At 40.0% G+C, this 18975-nt stretch overlaps 1 protein-coding gene across 2 annotated transcripts in view; it reads right to left on the bottom strand.

Moving 5' to 3' along the window:
• ptk7b (protein tyrosine kinase 7b) overlaps positions 1 to 18975 on the bottom strand; it is an 85084-nt gene that overhangs the window by 22387 nt on the left and 43722 nt on the right. For both annotated transcript variants that reach the window (XM_008430295.3, XM_081616208.1), the window contains exons 2-4: positions 12669 to 12959; positions 4957 to 5059; positions 4666 to 4850 (exon numbers count right to left, since the gene is read on the bottom strand). In XM_008430295.3, coding sequence (XP_008428517.2) covers positions 4666 to 4850; positions 4957 to 5059; positions 12669 to 12959 — 579 coding nt within the window. The remainder of the gene's footprint in view (positions 1 to 4665; positions 4851 to 4956; positions 5060 to 12668; positions 12960 to 18975) is intronic.

Below are 18975 nucleotides of genomic sequence, written 5' to 3'. Positions count from 1 at the left end.
ACATACAAGTGGGGATGAAGAAGTTGCTAAGTTTAAAAGAGGTTGGGTGGGTGAAGTTTACCACAGCTCATATTCTAGTAAGCGAAATGGTGTAATGATCCTTGTTAATAAGAATATAAGTTTTGTTATGCTTAAACAACATAACGATAAGGAAGGGCGCTTCATATGTGTGGAAGCCCTGCTGAATGGAATTAGGATTGTCCTCTGTAACATTTACGCACCAAATCAGGAAGAACCCGACTTTTTTCATGAAATTAATAGTATATTAGGAAATACTGAGGGACATATTGTCATGGGAGGCGATTTCAACCAGGTGATGGATGGATTTATTGACAAAAGTTTGGTAAGGGGAAAACTTTCACCTAAGGACAGGGCTGCAATCCAAATGCTAGCTCAAGACTGGAATCTAGTTGATATATGGAGATTGGTAAATCCACGTGAGAGAGAATATACTTTTTACTCTCATAGTCATAAGATATATTCTAGAATTGACTTCTTCTTAATATCTAATAAATTAGTGGAGTCAGTAATGGGCTGTCAAATAGGACCAATTATTATAAGTGATCATGGTACAGTTGAGATGCATATAGATTTCAATGTTGAAAAAGAAAGAAAAGGACGTTGGAGACTTAATACTACGCTACTCCGGAATGCGGCATTTAGTAATTCTATTTTAGAAGATCTTAATTTTTTTTTCCAAGTAAATATTGGCTCCACAGATAATATGGCCTCTGTATGGGAAGCGTCAAAGGCATACATACGGGGAAAATTCATTGCGTATGCAGCAAAAGTTAAAAAAGAAAACGATGGGAAAGAAAAAACGTTGGAAAAAGAAATACGTTTGTTAGAGAAGAAAATAGCGCGGAGTTACTCAAATCATCTATATCAAACACTTTGTAATCTTAAGTATCAGTTACATGAACTATATAATAAAAAAGCTGAATATGCCTTATTTAGACTTAAAATTAAATATTATGAAGGTGGAGAAAAAAGTGGCCGGTTATTAGCGAGACAACTTAAACAACAGGATAACTCCAACAACATCCCACTAATTAAGAAGGATGGTAAAACATTCACCGCAACCAAAGATATAAATAGGATCTTTGAAGAGTTTTATAAGAACCTTTACACATCTACTGATAAACCTGACACAGAAGAAATTAATGCTTTTTTCTCATCAATGAAATTGCCTACTATTACCAATGAACAAAAAGAACAATTAGATTCTCCTATCACTTTGGAAGAAATTAAAAGTACGATCCTGTCTATGAAACCTGGGAAATCGCCAGGCCTGGATGGCTTGCCGGTTGAATATTATAGAAAATATATTGACACCATAACCCCAGTACTACATGAGGTATACAGAGAAGCCTTCGATTCAGGCTTTTTACCTGATACTTTCAATGAGGCTCTGATATCACTTATTCCAAAAAAAGACAGAGATGTGTCAGATCCATCTAATTTCAGACCTATTAGTCTCATAGGAGTAGACTGCAAAATATTAACACGAACATTAGCATCGCGATTAGAAAAAGTACTTCCACATATTATAAATGAAGATCAAGTAGGCTTTATCAAGAACAGGTCCTCAACCGATAATATGAGAAGGCTTGCTCATCTAATACATTTGAATCGCTCTAATCCAGTCCCTGTTGCTGCATTCTCTTTGGATGCTGAGAAAGCCTTTGACCGTGTGGAATGGGGGTTTCTTAAAACAACACTTCTGAAATTCGGTTTCGGGTCTAGGTTCTGCAAATGGGTTGAAATATTATATTCGAAGCCAAAAGCAGTAATTATGACGAATGGTCAGCTATCTAAATTTTTTCATCTTTCCAGAGGGACAAGGCAGGGATGTGCCTTATCCCCGTTGCTTTTCACGCTGGTTGTGGAACCACTAGCAACGGCGATAAGAGTCAACCCAGGAATTAAAGGAACTCATGCAGGAGGGAAAGAGCACAAGGTGCTTATGTATGCGGATGACATCTTAGCTATTATAGCAGATCCAATCGTCTCTATTCCAGCCCTATTACAGTGTGTTGAATCATATTCAAAACTTTCAGGATATAAGATTAATTGGAGCAAATCTGAGTGTATGCCCATATCCCAAACATGTCATTCAAATGATATTACACCATTTAACTTTAGGTGGGTCCCTTCAGGTATGAAATATCTAGGTATACGACTCCACCCAAATTTAGAGGAAATAATGCATCTGAATATGGAACCGCTTCTTCAGAAGATAAAAACTAATCTTGATAAATGGACGAAATTGAGACTTTCTTTATGGGGTAAGGTGAATGTAATAAAAATGGTGATAGCCCCTTTATTCAATTATGTGTCCATGATGGTGCCAGTTGACATCCCCTCCCAGGTTTATAAACAGTATGAGGCTTATGTGAAGGACTTCCTCTGGAACAAGAAGAAACCCAGAATCAACATTAAGAAAATGTGGTGTGCAAAGGATATAGGGGGCATGGCCCTCCCTAATGTAAGACTATATAATCTCGCATTTGAAATGGTTAAGTTGTCCAAGTATTTTAAAAAGGGAGAAATTAAACTAAGCTGGATGAATATTGAAGAAGAATTGGTTAACCCCTTTAGACCGATAGATATTCTTTCTCATAGTAAAACAGATAATAGGAAACCTCTTCCCACAAATCCGATATTAGCACATTCTAAATCAGTATGGAAGGAGGCACATAAAATATGCAAGATGTCACATTCAAAACAGTTGTACTCCTCACTGTGGCTGAATCCATCCATCTGTATCGGAAGGAAAACTGTCTATTGGGAACAATGGCTTGTGAAGGGAATACGTGTTGTAGATGATTTGTATACAGAAGGGGTTTTTATGTCTTTTTCAGATGTCATGCTGAAATACAATATAAAGAAGGATAGTTTCTGGAAATATCTACAAATTAGAGACTGTATTATTAAAGACAAATTCATATATGAAGATAATCCAATAAAAGAATATATGGGCTCAAGTAGAATTGAATATAAAGCATCCACATATTACAAATTGTTTAATAGTATGCAAAGTGATATATGTAAAAGTCTGGGGACTATCTGGCAGCAGGACCTTGGATGCACTTTTACTGATGAAGAATGGTTGAAAATATTATCAAATAACGGGAAATATATTAGAGAATCAAGAGGGAAGTTTACACACTATAAGATTGTACATAGATTTTATTTCACTCCATCCAGGCTCCATAGAATGGGTCTGCTCACCAATAACCTATGTTGGAAATGCAAAACTGACCCGGGAACCTTTATACATGCGTTCTGGGAATGTAAACTAATTTTCCCATTCTGGAAAACAGTATTGCTGTACGTTGGAAAGTGGATAGGTTTAGGGATACCTATGTCACCAAGACTCTGCTTGTTGGGGGATCAAACAGTGATGCCTAATATGTCAAAACACCAAAATACTGTAATGCAGGTGGGGACGGTCACGGCTGCCAGAATAATCCTCAGATTATGGAAATCTCCATCCGCTCCAAATATTAAGGACTGGTTGGAATTAATGTTGGAAATAGTGTCATATGAACAAATGTTGGCCAAACTAAATGATGACATGGAGAACTTCAAAAAATCCTGGAACTGTTTCCTCTCCTGTAACATGGGGACAAGTTAGGGTACTACTGGCCTATTGTTGTGGAAAATACTAGCGAGTGACTACTTCTGTTTACTGTGGTTGTTTCTGCTAACACCGAGGATATTTAATCTTTTGTGAAACTTTTATTGATTTGTAATGCACTGACCTGTTTTTTTTTTTTTTTTTTTTTTTTTGTTTTTTTTTTTTTTTCTCTCTTGCTTGGTTTTATTTTGTTTGTGTATTTTATTTCATGAGGGTGTGTTGGGGGGGGGGGGGTTGGGAAAGGTTGTGAACATGCTCTGAAACATTAATAAAAACTTTAATAATAAAAAAAAAAAAAAAACAAAAAAACAGTTCTACAAAGAGTGGACTAAAATTCCTCCAGAGTAATTAAAAACACAAAAAACAAACAAAAAAAAAAAACACTCATTGCCTGTTACTGAAAGCGCTCGCTGTAGCAATCATGGCTGGTACAACTGGTTATTATGTTTATGAGGCAATTACTGCACAGACAGGTTACTATAGGTAGCATTCTCCTGCTTAATAAATACAATTATAATTTGATAACCGCTTTTTGTATTTACTCAGAGTTTTTGTCTGATATTTATACTGTTTGTTAATCTTAAATATTTAAATGTTGCAAAAAAGCAAAAACAGAAAGAGAAGAAAGACAATGGATGTTAGCTTCTGCAGTAGTGCTAAGATGGTTTAAACTGCGTATTCATACATATTAAATTACATTTTTTGTTTGGAAAAATCAGCTGCTATAAGCAGTTTTGGATGAGTGGAGTTAACAGTCCTCACTAACATTAAGCTCACTGGGATTTTCCAACAGGTGTATTGAGTTCCAGCTTACAGAATTACAGCCTTAAAGTCTCATTAAAGGGAACGACAGAAATCTGGACGAGTCTTTTGTTATTGAAATTTTGTGGAAACCTGTCGCAGGCATCTTTGAGTTTTTGACCATTTGTTATTATTATCCTTTTTTACTGACATATTGTCAAATGAATCAGGAATAAGTTTCATCATCACTTCTTTAAGAGTGAGAAGAGATAAAGTCTGACCTATGATGGTGAGCGTGAAGTTGCTGCTGCTGCAGACGTAGCCGGCTGCGTTTTTGGCACAGCAGGAGTAAATGCCACTGTCACCCGGACTGGCGCTCTGGATGGTCAGAGTCCTGTCCTTGTTGTTGGTCTGATGGCTGCTCTCCATCAGCTTCACTCCGTCTTTGAACCACTGGCAGGTTGGCCTGGGAGGAAGGGAAGGAGAGCAGGACTCAGGATGGAACGTGTTGTCAACAAACACACACTTATCTACTTTAGAGACCTGCTGTAGAAGCAAAGGTCGACAATTACCGTGGGTGTCCATCGATGTGACAGCGCAACATGACCGGAGACGAGTTCTCAATTTCCCCTTCAGAAGCCGGCTCCTTCAGAGTCACACCACCGCTCTCCAACCCTGCAGAGCAAAAACGAAGCAGAGTCCAGGAGAAGGACAGGAGGAAACATTGAGTTAAGTGGTCATCCTGTCATCTGTCAACACAAGACACATAGCAGCACAAATGAGAGCAGCGGGGATGAGGAAGGTGTGCAACATCATCAATGTGACAGCCAGCGAGCGACCGCAGCTCCTGTTTAGCTAATGTCACGGAACCACTCCACTCATCAGAATGAGATGGGCTTGAGCTGGGCTTTTTAGTCATTTAAAGGATGCTTCATTGACTCACTGTGATAAGGGAGAAAGCAAGCAACGAGGCAAAAATTAACATGATTTGACAGCAAAAGTGAAGCAAAACTTTCAGACTATTTCTTCAGAATATCATTTTCAAGCATGTCTGCACCTTTAGAGAAGGTTGGAGATAACGCTGCACCAAAGGCAGAGGGAATTATGCAAAACTTGATTGGTTGTCTTCGAGTAGGAAATGAAAAAGGGAGAAAGGAAAGAAAAGGAGGTGAATTTATGTCATTTGTTGAAACGAATAAAGCAAATTGAGCAGGAATAAGAAGGTAATGTCATGAATCTACCGCCGAAAAGACGACCCAGTACACTGGCTGATTTACATCAACTATCAAAAATGCAAATCTCAGGCCAGCAGGGCATTCAAGTATTTTTCTCCTACTTATGTACAAGGTTGAACCGACAGTGCATCAAATACCAACTTTCTCATCTCCACATCAAATGAAATTGTATTTTTTTTCTCCAACAAAACTCAGAGGAATAACTTGGAACTGTCGGCTCATGAAAATGTGGCATTGAAATGACAGAAAAACAAACTAATATTTTTTATATTTTACTGAAAATTGCTGGAAAGGATTTGTAATAAAATGCACTTGTATTTTAATTTCAGTTACAGTTCCAAATGATCACATGAATGTAATCAAGTATTTTTACGGCAATGTGGAAAACCCAGGAGGAGGAAATGCATCAGAAAATGAGGAATTTCATGGCATTTATTCATGCCATCAAACAAATCTGCATTTTTACTATGAATAATAATAGATGGGGAAGCATGAAGTCCATGCATATCAGAGGTATATCAAATACCCATCATCGTCACGGCAACTACTGAATGCACGACATGCATAATTGCATTTGCAAAGGAATGCTTTAATGCAATATTTCCACAGCTATCACATTTCAAGTATTATGAATTCATGTTGTGCATGCAAATAATTGAATTGGTCATATGAAGGTTTATCAACAGATGTGAAACTGAAGAACTGTTCAGGATGATTTGTACAGTTTTGGTTTAATAGATACTCCAAGTGTGTTGTTCTTTCAACAAATGGCCAGTTTTAGAGTTTCAACACTCACTCAAGTTCACGATTAATCAATTACAAAATTAGCTGATTGTTTCAGAAGTACTATGATTTGTACAGCAGCACACAGGAACGTGTTTACTGAAATGAACAGTGGCAATATGATATTGAATTTAATCTGACTGATCTGGTTTAAATTTATACCTATATAACCGTGGACTAGAAATGGTTTCAATAATGTTTCTAATGCAATAATGTTTCTATGATTCTAATCACAGAAACATTCTCAGATTCTAATCTGAGAATCATAATTACACTGAGCTCTTATGATTTATTCACAATACATAACCAGCTCTCACCTACCTGGATTTCCAACTCCGTTTTGTTTACTGTACAAATATTTACAGCTTACATCAAGTAAAAACAGCAACTATCTGTTGTTTATGTGATGATATACAAGCATGAAACTCTATATGCTGTGGTGTTGCTAACGGAGTTTGCAGGTATAATCAGGACTCTGTTGGGTTTGTGTACATGCACTGAGCGTATATTTATGCAAAACATTCCACTGGAGCCGAGATTCATTCCTAAGGCCTGTGGCTTGATGGTACGCCTGGATCATCTATAAAATATGCATGGCATGAGCCAACCTGAGACAGCGGAGGGGAGGAAGGAGAGACGCAGCTCCCCTGCGAGGTCACATGGGGCGCTAGAGGAAGACTTGTCATGAAGAATTACGCAGAGCTACGCACCCTGAGGTGTCATAGCAAACTGTCTCTACAGTAACAAGGCCTCCATCCCTGTTGTTTATCTCTCTGGCTGAGCCAGGCACTGCTCATTAGAGCCTACTCAAAGCAGATGCCCAACAACTGCGTGAGTGCTCTCGCTCTGCATTTCAGCGAGTCATTTAAGGCGCGAGAGACGAGTGTACAGATGTGCTGGTGATGCACAGATAATGATGCTGGGCTTGTAAACACGCCTGCAGATGTACTCAAATTATAAAGACTCCAGAAGATAACAATCGGTTGCGCTTCCTGTTCAAGGTCAAGAGCTTTGACAACTTGGTTGGGGGGAGGGGACGGAGGATAAGTCAGCAATGAAGACCTGGGGCCAGTCACTCGGGCAGAATCACTGAGAGCAAAACGGACAAAAAGCAAAATCTGTGACTCACGAGCCGCAATAATCTGAAGGAACGAGTCCAATTTATGGACAGATGAAAAGAAAACAATAACAGAACACTTTGCATAAGGATTTCATTTTAGAGGTCTTCCAGTGTGGTTTTAATTTTTACACATCACTGAATTGGCTCTTCTAAAAGTTTTAAATTATATATATTTTAGCTACAAACTCTGGTAACTGTCGTTCTTTTCAGTTTAGATTTAACTGCTGCATTTGATGCAGTGGAGCACAGCGTTTTACTCTCTCATTTGGCACAGTGGGTGGGCATTAGGAAAACACCAAAGGACTAGTTCAAGTCCTACTGAACTAGTAAGGTCCTCTATCATGTGGGGTACCACATGGCTCGGTTTGAGGCTCCCTTCTCTTTGCCTTATATTTGTTTCTGCTTGGCTCCACATTAAAGAAGCATGGTGTGCTCTTCCACGGTTATGCAGATGATGGTCAGGTTTCTATCCTACATAAAAACAATGATGGAAACTGTTTAAATGCCATTGTATGAAACATGTTCTCGCTGTGCCTTTTCTGTTGCCCTTCTGTAAACAAAACAAAAAAGAAAAAGACATTTTCACGTAAATAAATTAGGAACAGGAAAAAAAAAAACTGCTTTGTTCTCCTCCTCTTTGCGTTACAAAAATGTTTAGACCAGAAAGTTCACTTTTCGTGTGATGTGACGTCAACACTTCCTTCCAGTAGTTAGGTGTGTCCCACACATGGATTGTGGAGAGCTGAAAACATGGCTTTCTTTCAACAAAGTCCCAATAAACTTTATTCAAGGTTGTAATGTTTGCAATGTGAAGACGTTATAGTATAAATGCTTTTGAAAAGCCCTGCAAATATCTCAGGCTTAATAAACAATAGAATCCAACAACTGGTTGAAGTCTACTATCCAAATAAACCTGCAGTGAAACAATGCAGTGAAGTCTGTCGGATGAATTTCCTTTTTCACATTCATCCTGTTTATTATTAAACAGCCGCTCATTCCGCTCCTCTAACAGCTCCATTCACAGTTCAGGTTTCTCCAGCTGTCAGCGTTGCAAACAGAGGATACTCTTTCATAACCTATTAAATGGGGGGAGAAACACTCCCCGTAATTCCTCTCAGAATGCACGACGAAGTGTTGCAGCAGGCCTGGCCGCTGACGCCATAATTAGGGGCGTATAATTATTATGTTGGGAGGCAGAACGGGAAGCATGACCGTCATAATAGACAAACTGTGCGGATAAGGAAATCCAACATTCTTCGGTAAGTTGAATGTGCGTGACTTTCATTCAGCAAGGCGAGTTGTTGCCATGGTGAAGGGTCTTTGCAGCAGTAAAGCGCAGTGAAAAAGTTGTTACCTTGACAAGTAGCGGGCAGGATTTGAGTGGCAGAGCCATGTGTGCTGGGATTGTTCTTATACTGTAAACACTAACACACCCTGAGCGGGCTGGGCCAACTGTCAGGACGGGTCAGATTTTATCAGCCGTGTCCAACAGAAGTCATCAAACGGAGCAGCGTGGAATCAAGATGATGTTTGTGATGAGGAAGACTCCTTAGGAAAATGAAAATCATCGTCAGGATGAATGAACTGTGACAGGAGCTGAGAAAGTGGAGCTGCACTCGTGGCTTCTGCTGGATAAATGTAGGTTAAAGACTGCGTGACCAAAGCAAAGATGGTGCACACATGTGCAAGCAGGCATGGGCTTTCAGATCCGAATTGCATTATTTCAATATTTGATTCATTTCTGCAAGCTATGTCCCCAAATCCAGAACAGCGCGGGCCAGCATCTTCTCCGAGACTCACATGGAGAAACTAACAGTTGAGAAGCCTGAGCTCAGGGTCTCTCTGCTGGAGACCACTGACCAAACAGGACAAAAGGGTTTCAGACAGGGGCTAAAACCTCTATTAGTGAAAACAGAGGGGGGACAATTTCTCTTGAATAACTGAGACAGGATTAGCCCACCCACCACTGAAGGCAAGACAAATTAACTCACTCTTCGGTGGGGGAAGGGCAACAGCCCTCAAGTCCATGTACAGTGCATATGGAGCACCCACCCCTCCTTACAAGATGCATTTAGTGCCATGCACGCAAACTTGCACACACATCACTGAACGCACATGCAGGACTAATGCCGAAGGGGCTGACGTTAAAGCTGCAGAGGGCTCCATCGTCCGTTTAATCCATGTTGTGTAAATATGGCACAATTCATCAAAACAAGGCTGGATCCTCCTCCAGGATCCAGGCCAGCATGTAGCATCAAGTCATGGCTACACTTTGCTTCCTGCAAGAAATTTAATTATAAACTTCTCATTATTTGGCTTGAGGTTTCTGTTTGAGCACCTAAACAAAGCGATGTTTGGTTTAGTTGCAAGTAAATATTTAAATCTGTCCGGAATGATTCTGGTTATATTTGAGAATAAGTCTTTGTTTAAGTGCACTAACAAAAAGTAGGTCAGTCATACTACTCACAATTTTATTTTTAACATTTACTCGTACATCGATAACTGACCTGGCTAAAAAGTATCAGGTAGACATTTTTAAGCATATACTAAATATTCATATACTCACAAGAGTGTGTTGATCATAAGGACATTTGTTTCAGATTCAATTCAAAAATACGTCATAATCCCCGAGGGAAGGTAAATGTTGTAACTCATTATTCATGTTTCTTCAAAGTGCTGTAGATGCTGACGGCTGTGGGCAGAAAGGATCTCCTGCTGCAGTCTGTATTACAGCAGTTCCGAAGACTCCTCTGACTGAAGACACTGCTGTTCTATAGCAGTCTCATAAATCAAATGCTCAGGATTGTTGCTAATCTAAGGGGGAAAAAAAAGTAGTCGACAGGATTCAATTTCCTGTAACGTTTTGTTTTAAATAAACGGCTCTGCTTCAAATCAGAAAATTACAACCGACTGAGTTTGGTTAACATCAGCAAAACAGAAACAGTCGCAATAAATCCACATTTTTCTTATTCCTCGTTCTCATTTATACTTCCAGTTTTATCAGCTAGATTTAGGATATTATAATCTATTTCAGGCGTGAACATCTTCCGCAGTGAACTCGTGAAACTTACAATATAATGGCCAACAATTACAGCAGCAAATGCAGTGCTGTAATATTAATGCATACTGATTTTAGAGCCAACTTTAGCAGCTAGAGATGCCTAGATTATTGAATTTAATAATCAATGTGTGCAAAATGCCAGTCGCAAAGGACTTCATGATTGCTTGATTGCAATAACCAGTAGGATATTATGTTTCAGTGCATGCAAATTCTGCAAGTGAATCATATTTCAGGAAAACATGGACTAGTCGTAATAAATATCGCAATATTCAGAAATATTATCGTGTTTATGTCTTTCTGATATCGCACAGCTCTACTGAGAACATAATTCGTATGAAGCTTTTTTAAATTTGTTTTGAAACGTCCGTTGGGTCTAAAATTCAAGATATTTGGAAAAGAAACTCCTGCTCTTCTTTAAACATACTCCAGATAATTTTTTTATTTAGCTTTCTTTCCTCTAGAGCCTTTTATTAACAAGAAAGAGCTCTTTTAAGTGCGTGGGAATAATGGTAACAACTTGGCAGATAAATGCAGTTTATTCTGGATCACGATGGAAACTCTGAAGAAGAACTGGCCGTTCTCGTCTAACTTGTTCCCGCTTTCATGACTTTAATCTGTGGGAGTGTGTCAGTTGATCTTTATTGACACGCTGGATCATCTGCAGCTTCAACAAAACTGCATCATCTTCGAATTCAAGAAACCGACGTACCTCTCTGGTCTTTCTGGCTACAACCCTTTAAAGATGGTGCTCAAAATCCCTCCGTCTGCCTCTTCTCGGGCAGAGGGGGAGGTTTGAACTCGCATCTGTTCCTGTAATCAGCCTTTGAACAAGTATCATCACTGCAAAGAAAAACCTCCTGAAACCTCTGAATGTAGCCAAAGAGGAGAACGTGTTCCAGATGGAGACATTTTTCATCTGGTTTTCCTTTTTTTTCCCCCTTCAATCCCCTTCACTGCTATCTTTGCAAAGACTGAGACACACAAAAGGCTTTTCAGCAACAACTGGTACCTGAGGGCTCTCTGTTATTTATCCCACACAGAGCTTGGTTGAATTCCCCTGGCATCTTCTGAAACAAGGAGACCCACTCATGTTCAGTTATGAGGTTAAACTAAATTAAGAAGCTGGCGTGCCTCCCGTCTAGAAGGCACAAAAAGTTTACAAAGCTGCCGGGTAAAAAAGCCAGCGCAGAGGGCAGTAATGAACTAAATCTAAATAATTATATAGCCAGGAGGTAAATTACGCCCGCTAGCGAGTTCTCGACAAAAGCCTTTTGAGGGATATATGGGGAAAAACGGTGTTACACAACAGGGAGGAAAATGCAAGCAACAAGAAACACATGCTTGGTGGCACACGTATCCGGTTTCCAGTAGAAAGAAGAAGCCACAAAGAACAAGGCAACAAGGTGGAAACATTCCTCTAGCTCAAGAAGCCCGTCACCCAATATGCAGACTTTTGTTCAGGTTTTTAACCAGGAACTCGACACTTGGCCTTGGTGTCATTAAATAGTGCAGCAAACGTTTTCACATCTGTGTTCTTCACATGTTGTCACATTACAACCAAAAAAAATGGTGCGTAAATGTGAAAACAATCTGCATCAGTTAAAAGTGAAAAGATCTTATGAAATTATGGTTTTTTTAATATCTTGTTGCCATTTGTGTTTCTGGACGGGGATTGCCGTGTGGTATTTGTTCGGCATTGTTACTGTGATTGTGATGCAGCGTAGGTTCGTGGCGTTGTTTCAGGGCGTTTTCACACCTGATGGTCTGGTAGACTCAGTTCGATTGTGGATCAAAATTGCAACATTTGTTAGAGAAGCTAGATGGAGCTAAATTGGGCAAAGACTCACTTCCCGGCAGGACAATAACCAAAAACACACAGTCAGAGATTTAATAGATCAAAGGATGTCCATTTGTTGAAATGGCCTAGTCAAAGTACAGACTTACAACTGTACAGGTACAGATGCATGGCAAAATGTGGAAAAAAAGATGTGAATGCGTTCCATCAGTCAGTAAATTTTCACTCAAAACATTTGACATGTCATTTTTGTAAACGTGGTTGATTAGAGGTTAAAGGTGAACACTCACATTTGATATTAAAGGAGGCCTTAGTGGAAAGCTGCATCATTCCGGTGGCGTGGTTCAGCACCTGGCAGGAAAAGTTGCCGGCGTCCAGCTGCCGATCCACCGCAGTGAACTTCAGGTTCCCCCCTTCTTGAAAGCGCCGCTCTGTGTCCGTCAAGCGCTTGTTGCCCTGATACCAGCTGTATGTGATGTTGGTCGGATCGCTGACTTCACAGCGCATCATGGCGCTGCGGCCGTGCAAAGCATCCTGGGACATGGGCTGCTTGGTGAACTGGATTGCCTGAATGGACAGAACTGGAAAAAATAAAGAAAGAGGGAGAGAAAGGGGGAAAGTAAATGACAAGAGGATTACGACTGGGCTGCTGTTAACATTTTATAGCTTTTTTCCATTCATTAAGAGTACGCCACAGCAACCACTTAGCCATGTGGAAGAATGTGATGTTGAGACAATAATGACTCAGGGTAAATTATTATGCTGTAAAAAGATCAGACCCAACTTAGAGACCCCCCCGCCCCCATTAGTAACGCCTCGGTGCGAGTTTGTCGCACATCGCATCAGATCAGGTTACTTTAAAATATAAAAAAAACACCTTGTATTTTCTTGGACTCGTAAAGCTTTTATTTTTACATCACGTCGCTGTAAACAAGATCACGTTCAGCTTCATTTACTCCTGCTGGCCACATCTAAATGGAGAAAATTATGATTTTTGTTCCCTTTGTTGTAAACAGATGGACCAGGAAAATGTTTGATTTGTACAAAATAACAAAAAGCTAATCTTAGAGCAGCACGTTATGTAAAAAACTTTTTTTCAGCTTCATATGATGTCATGATGTTATTCCCTCATCCCTCATTCTTTCATGCATGTTTGTGAATCCTTTACTCTCATGTGGCGGCCATTTGAGGGTGCCCCAATGACTGCGAATATGAAGCTCCGCCTATTTACCCAAAGCAACAATTTAAAAGTTTCCAACATAAGAACTGTGATAAACAGTGAAAAATAAGTTTGTCTTTTTTCAATGAGGATGAAGGTAAGGGAGGTAAGGGAAAAATAAAAAATAAAAAACCCCACCAAAAACCCAACTTAGACACTCACAGACTACAACAAGAATAGCTTATTTGGATAATCAGCAATTCTCCAAAACAACCATTAGACACCACAATCCATACCAAAGAATTTGCTTAGTAAGCATACTGGGAAAAATGCATCTTTTTTTGCTACGATCACAAAGCTTGCCAGAAACTACAGGGACTTTAACTGGAACTGTGTGCTTTGATCAAACAAGACAGAGCTTTTTGGAAGTAGATGAATAAAACGAACGGTGACTACATGGGAGAAACTTCAAAGAGTAGCTCTACCCTGAAACCCTTCAGAGCAGTGAAATGGTGCAGATCCAGCTCACTCATGCAGCGACGTACCTACAAAATTACTTCTTGCAGATCTTTTCACCTGGACACTGACTGGGGCCGCCATTTTGGCAAAAAATACCACAAGGCAATTCCTTTTATCCACCTCAGATTAAAAGAACAAAAGTATCCCAGAAATACAGTTTTCATCAGAAAAATTACAGAAAAATTCAATTTAATCTGTAAAGTCGCTTCACGTTTGAGCGACTGCCACAGGGAACTGCTAACCATCTTCATGCAGGTTGTCTGCCTCCCGCAACACAATGTTATCATACCAGCTTGTTATCAGAAGGGACGGTCCATCGCTAAAGTCGATTAAGCATATCTTCACCTGCCTGGCGAAGGGTGTGTGCTTGTGTGTGTGTGACGGGTGTTACGAGTCTCTTAAGGGAGTGAGGCAAATCTTTTAATAATGCTACATAAAGGAGGCTGTTGAAGATGAGTCGGTCTTTGACCCTTCACATCCCACCACTCCTACCCCACTGCACTTATTACTTCAAGTTCACCTTTGTCTCAGCTGCAGGTGGCTGGATCTGACAGGTGTGGCAGAGTTGAAGATAAATTCTGGGTCAAACAAGGCATCTCTTTATAGAGTGGACTATGGCTCAGACTGCAGGGACAAGAGCGAAGCATCAACGCCTCTTCTGCAGAGCAGCACTGACAACTACACAGGAATAATGTCTTTGTTCACGAAACTACCACAGTAACAGCCTTACAGGGACTCATTTTCCAATAAAGGAAGGAAATTAAAAACTGAATGCCACAAGGGGCGAAAAAGAAACAACTGATTTTCTTTCCTTTGTTACAAGCATGAACTGCGAACAATATAACTGGGATTATGCATAAAATGCACTGGTGTTTCTATGGAAATGCATTGCAAAAGTATTCACCTTATCCACATTTTTTAACACTACAGTCCAAAAATAAATGTATTTCATTGGGATTTCTTTATAAAAATTGGGGAAGATAATTTTGAAGTGGACATAAATACTGAAAGCTTCACTTGTATTACATCAGTTGGTGCTCCTCAGTCTTCATGATGCCGTTTCTTCACTAATGTTCCCCAACAAACCTCTGAGGCAGTTACAGAACTGAGATTAAACTACAGGTGGGCTACTTACTCTTTAGGTTAATTTTATTTAGTGGTTTCAGAGTGAAGGGGTGAGAAAGATAACCCTATATCCCCCTTTTTTGCGTTGCTCTACCACATAAAATCTCAATAAAACACATTGAAGTTTTTGTCAACGTAAAGCAACAAAGTGTGGAAAAGTTCAAGGGGTGTGAATACTTCTGGAAACCAGTGAACATGAGATTTAAGGACTGTTGGGTTACTTTATCTGAAAGTGTTTGGGATTTGTGGCAAAATATATTATATAAAGAATAATAAATCATCCTTACATCTGGATTGTGGTGTTAAACGGAGACGCCGCGTGATTTATTGCACCAAGGATTGTAACATATTCTTCACTCCTAAACAATTTCCCCATGAGGAAGCGGATTTGTCCCATCTGTGTACAGAAAACCGGGATGAAGAGCAGCATATGGCCCGGAGAAAACAGCCTAATGATCCGACATCAACCTAAACAAGTCATCGAGAAACGTGCAGACAGAGGAGCCGTGGCAACAGCTGCATCCTGGGAGAACATGGCTGCTTCCGACACAAGCAGTATGGCGTTTGGTTAGGTGGAGATGCAGCAGCTCACAGGCATCCAGTTGATGATTTTAGACAGAAAGGATGACTTCCGGGAGAAGTCTCAGCACAGGCGGATAAGGTGTCATATGTTGCATGATGACAGATATGAAAGTGATTCTTCGAGGAAGGAGGGGTGGTTTGGCTCTCACACTTGAAGAAGTCTGCCAAGTTTACTCTCTGTTCAAACAGAGATGGCAGTGTGACCTATATTCCTGACTAACAGGCATGAACAAAGCATCAACAGTATGAACGTCATCGTATAAACAAAGAACAAAACCACAGCGGCCATTCCGGTCCTCCTCCTCCTCTACAAAAAGCCACTCAGACATATAAACTTCACCGAAGCTCTATCTGTCGGACTGAATTAACAGCTAAATTAGGTCTCGCTCTTCTTTTATAGAGCCTTCAGAGAGCAGAAGGGAAGAAAATGCCTGGGTCTACAGAGAGCGGCGCTTCAGGGGAGATAAGCAGAGGAATCTGAACTCCTCTTCAAAGACGGACCAGTTGAAAGGGAGAGTTTAAGATAAAGAACAAACAAACACCGATAGTGGGCAAACAGGATGGAGAGGCTCCTGGAACAGACAAGCTATGCAGTGGCTGCGCTCTCAACTAATGAGGTGGGGATTTTTCAGAATGCAAAAAATAAATAAATAAATAAAACCTTTTAGAAAAAATAAAGTTGAAATATTGCCCTGTTGCATTTTCTTTGTCAATTTTGAAAAGGCAAAAGGGAAAAAAAAAATTCTGCTTTGAATTTGACAAAGAATATGTAAAATATATTTAGGAACACAATTTCTTGAAGATTATTGAAGAAAGGCACCAATTCTGTTGAGGAGAAAAAGGTCATGATGGTATTCTGGTCTGGAGATATTCTGCAAAAGTGTAGAAATTAGTTATTTTTGTTGAAGCTCCAAGAGTAAAGTTCTTGCTTGTTAAGATATATTATACTTCTCAAAAACTGAAGTGCAGAACTCCAGAGAAGCCTTCAGAGCTTTCTCCCACTGCTGCACACAACCTTCATATTTCTTGGACACGTTAGAAAAAAATTCTGCCCAAGATATACGTCGAGAACAAATTTCAACTCCCAAACCAAGGAGAGAGAACAAATTAATCCGTTCCTGCAGATTACGCATTAATCTGGTAATCAAATCTTAGTTGAACTGTTTTGGAAAGAAATTAAACCCAACTTGGAGAGGCGGTAACTAGTAATAGTAATGAATCATCTGGTTTGACCAATATGTTCTGCTCACTGCACAAAGGCTAAAAAACAGACTGACAATGAAATTAAGTAGGAAAATTCAATTGTAAGTGACAGGCTTCAGGGATGAATCACAAATTAGCATTTATCTATGAACCAGTTTATTTTTTATGTTAGAAATAAAAATAAATTATCAACCTCCCATTTCTAAAGTTAAATCACTTGGGTTTGTTTTTTCTTTATTACATTCCGTTTTAAACCATCTGAAAAGCGAAAACCCACAACACTGGAAAAGCTGGAAGCTGTAAATCAGCAACATCTTCATCGCATATGATGATTAGACACAGGCTTTCTTTGCCACATCTATTGTTACACAAATAAAAGCAGAAACCCAAGTTTGCCCGTGGCTCTGACAATAATCACTGTGCAATTGTCAAGAAAAAACTCCAGCTGGAAACAGTTTCTGCAGAGAGATGAGAAACAATGTTTGGATTTTGATCAGAGTTTCTGGGAAGACATTGGATGAGACAGAACCGGGGTTAAGGACGGAGATGGGAATATCTGCACACAGGGATATTCTTCTTCGGCTTGCTGCACTGTCGACCCCATTAGGCTCGGTGCGGCTGTCGGGTTGTCAGGTTGAAGATACGTTTAAGTCGCCCTGACAGCCAGAACTCATCGTAATGAGCTCATCAGCAACCTGCGTCTCTTCTCTCCCTTTGTCAGATCTGTCTGCTGTCACAAGAATGCAGAGATTACGGTGAATCTTGCTCTACCAACACTCAGAAAAGAGCAGAATACGAGCATGCAATCACAATACTTCCTTTTGTCGAAATAAAAACAAACCCATCATAGAAAGTGGTGTTTTAAGCACGCAAGATGAAAGAAAGAGGAAACGTCTTTCTTTTTGTTCAGGTCAACAGCATAAAAGGAGATGTTATCAGTGGAAATCCTGTTATCGCGATTGTGCGTTTCCAGCAGCCCATCACACACAGCATTGTTATCTCTGAGGCGCTCTCTAAACATGCCTCCGCCTGGTGACGATGAACAGCGGTGACACAGAGGCCCGGCTCTCCTGGAGGTCAATGGGTGAAGGCGCTCGTTCGTGCACAGACACAAACGGCAACACCCACCAACACTTGGCACCAGGAACACCCACCGTGGGAGCTCAAATAACCCCAACTGCGTGGTTTAGGAGCCCCTCTGCAGGCCGTGTCAACACGGGACAGCTGCTTTAAAAATGTTTTAAAGTGACGAGCTGGCAGAACGGGGAGCCTCGGAGTCGCTGAAAGTGAGAAGTGCCAGTGATGCATGAGACAGTGATTGGTGGCATTCCACTTGGCTGTTATTTTTACCTTAATGCCTCAGTGATAAATATTCCAGGATCTCACGCAAAGATGTCAAAAAGAAAAAACCCCAAAACCCAAAAGTCGATTTAGTGACAAGTGCCATTTCTCTCTTGTGTGCCACTGTTAATGAAAACATGACAGTTTTTCCCTCAAGTTCTCCACTTCTATAAAAAGTGTACATAACTATAACCCAGTTAAAGCTGCAACATCCAGCATCAAACATCGACTTTCTGATGTGGCTCTGGGAACAATTAATGAGCCTGATTAAAAGTTCAGTGTTTATTAAGATCTATAAGTGTGCGCATGACTTGGAAAGAAAATAAGGCGTCATACTTGGCTCCTGTCAATCAGGAGGTCAAACAAGGGCCAAGCACATGAAGCAACATGAAAAAGTACATTTTTTAAAGAGATGGAGAGAGAGCACAGATGGAAAAAAAGCAGCCATCAGCAAAACTTCTAGCAGCTGCAGTTTTATGCCAAATATAAAGTTTCTTACACCAGTAGAATGAAAAAAAAAGGGATCTAAAAGTTGAAAAAGAGTTAAAGATAAATTACTATTTTCTTAAATAATTAAGAAATATCTGATTAGTAGAAATGGACTAATTGGATCCTAACATTCTTGGACTGGATATTAGGCCCAGGCCACCAAACTAGACGCCATAGTT

This window comes from Poecilia reticulata, chromosome 15, assembly GCF_904066995.2.
Source record: "Poecilia reticulata chromosome 15, P_reticulata-male-v2, whole genome shotgun sequence".
Taxonomy (NCBI): domain Eukaryota; kingdom Metazoa; phylum Chordata; class Actinopteri; order Cyprinodontiformes; family Poeciliidae; genus Poecilia; species Poecilia reticulata.
Note: the sequence above shows the minus strand (reverse complement) of the source record. Positions and strands in the feature narration are given on the sequence as shown.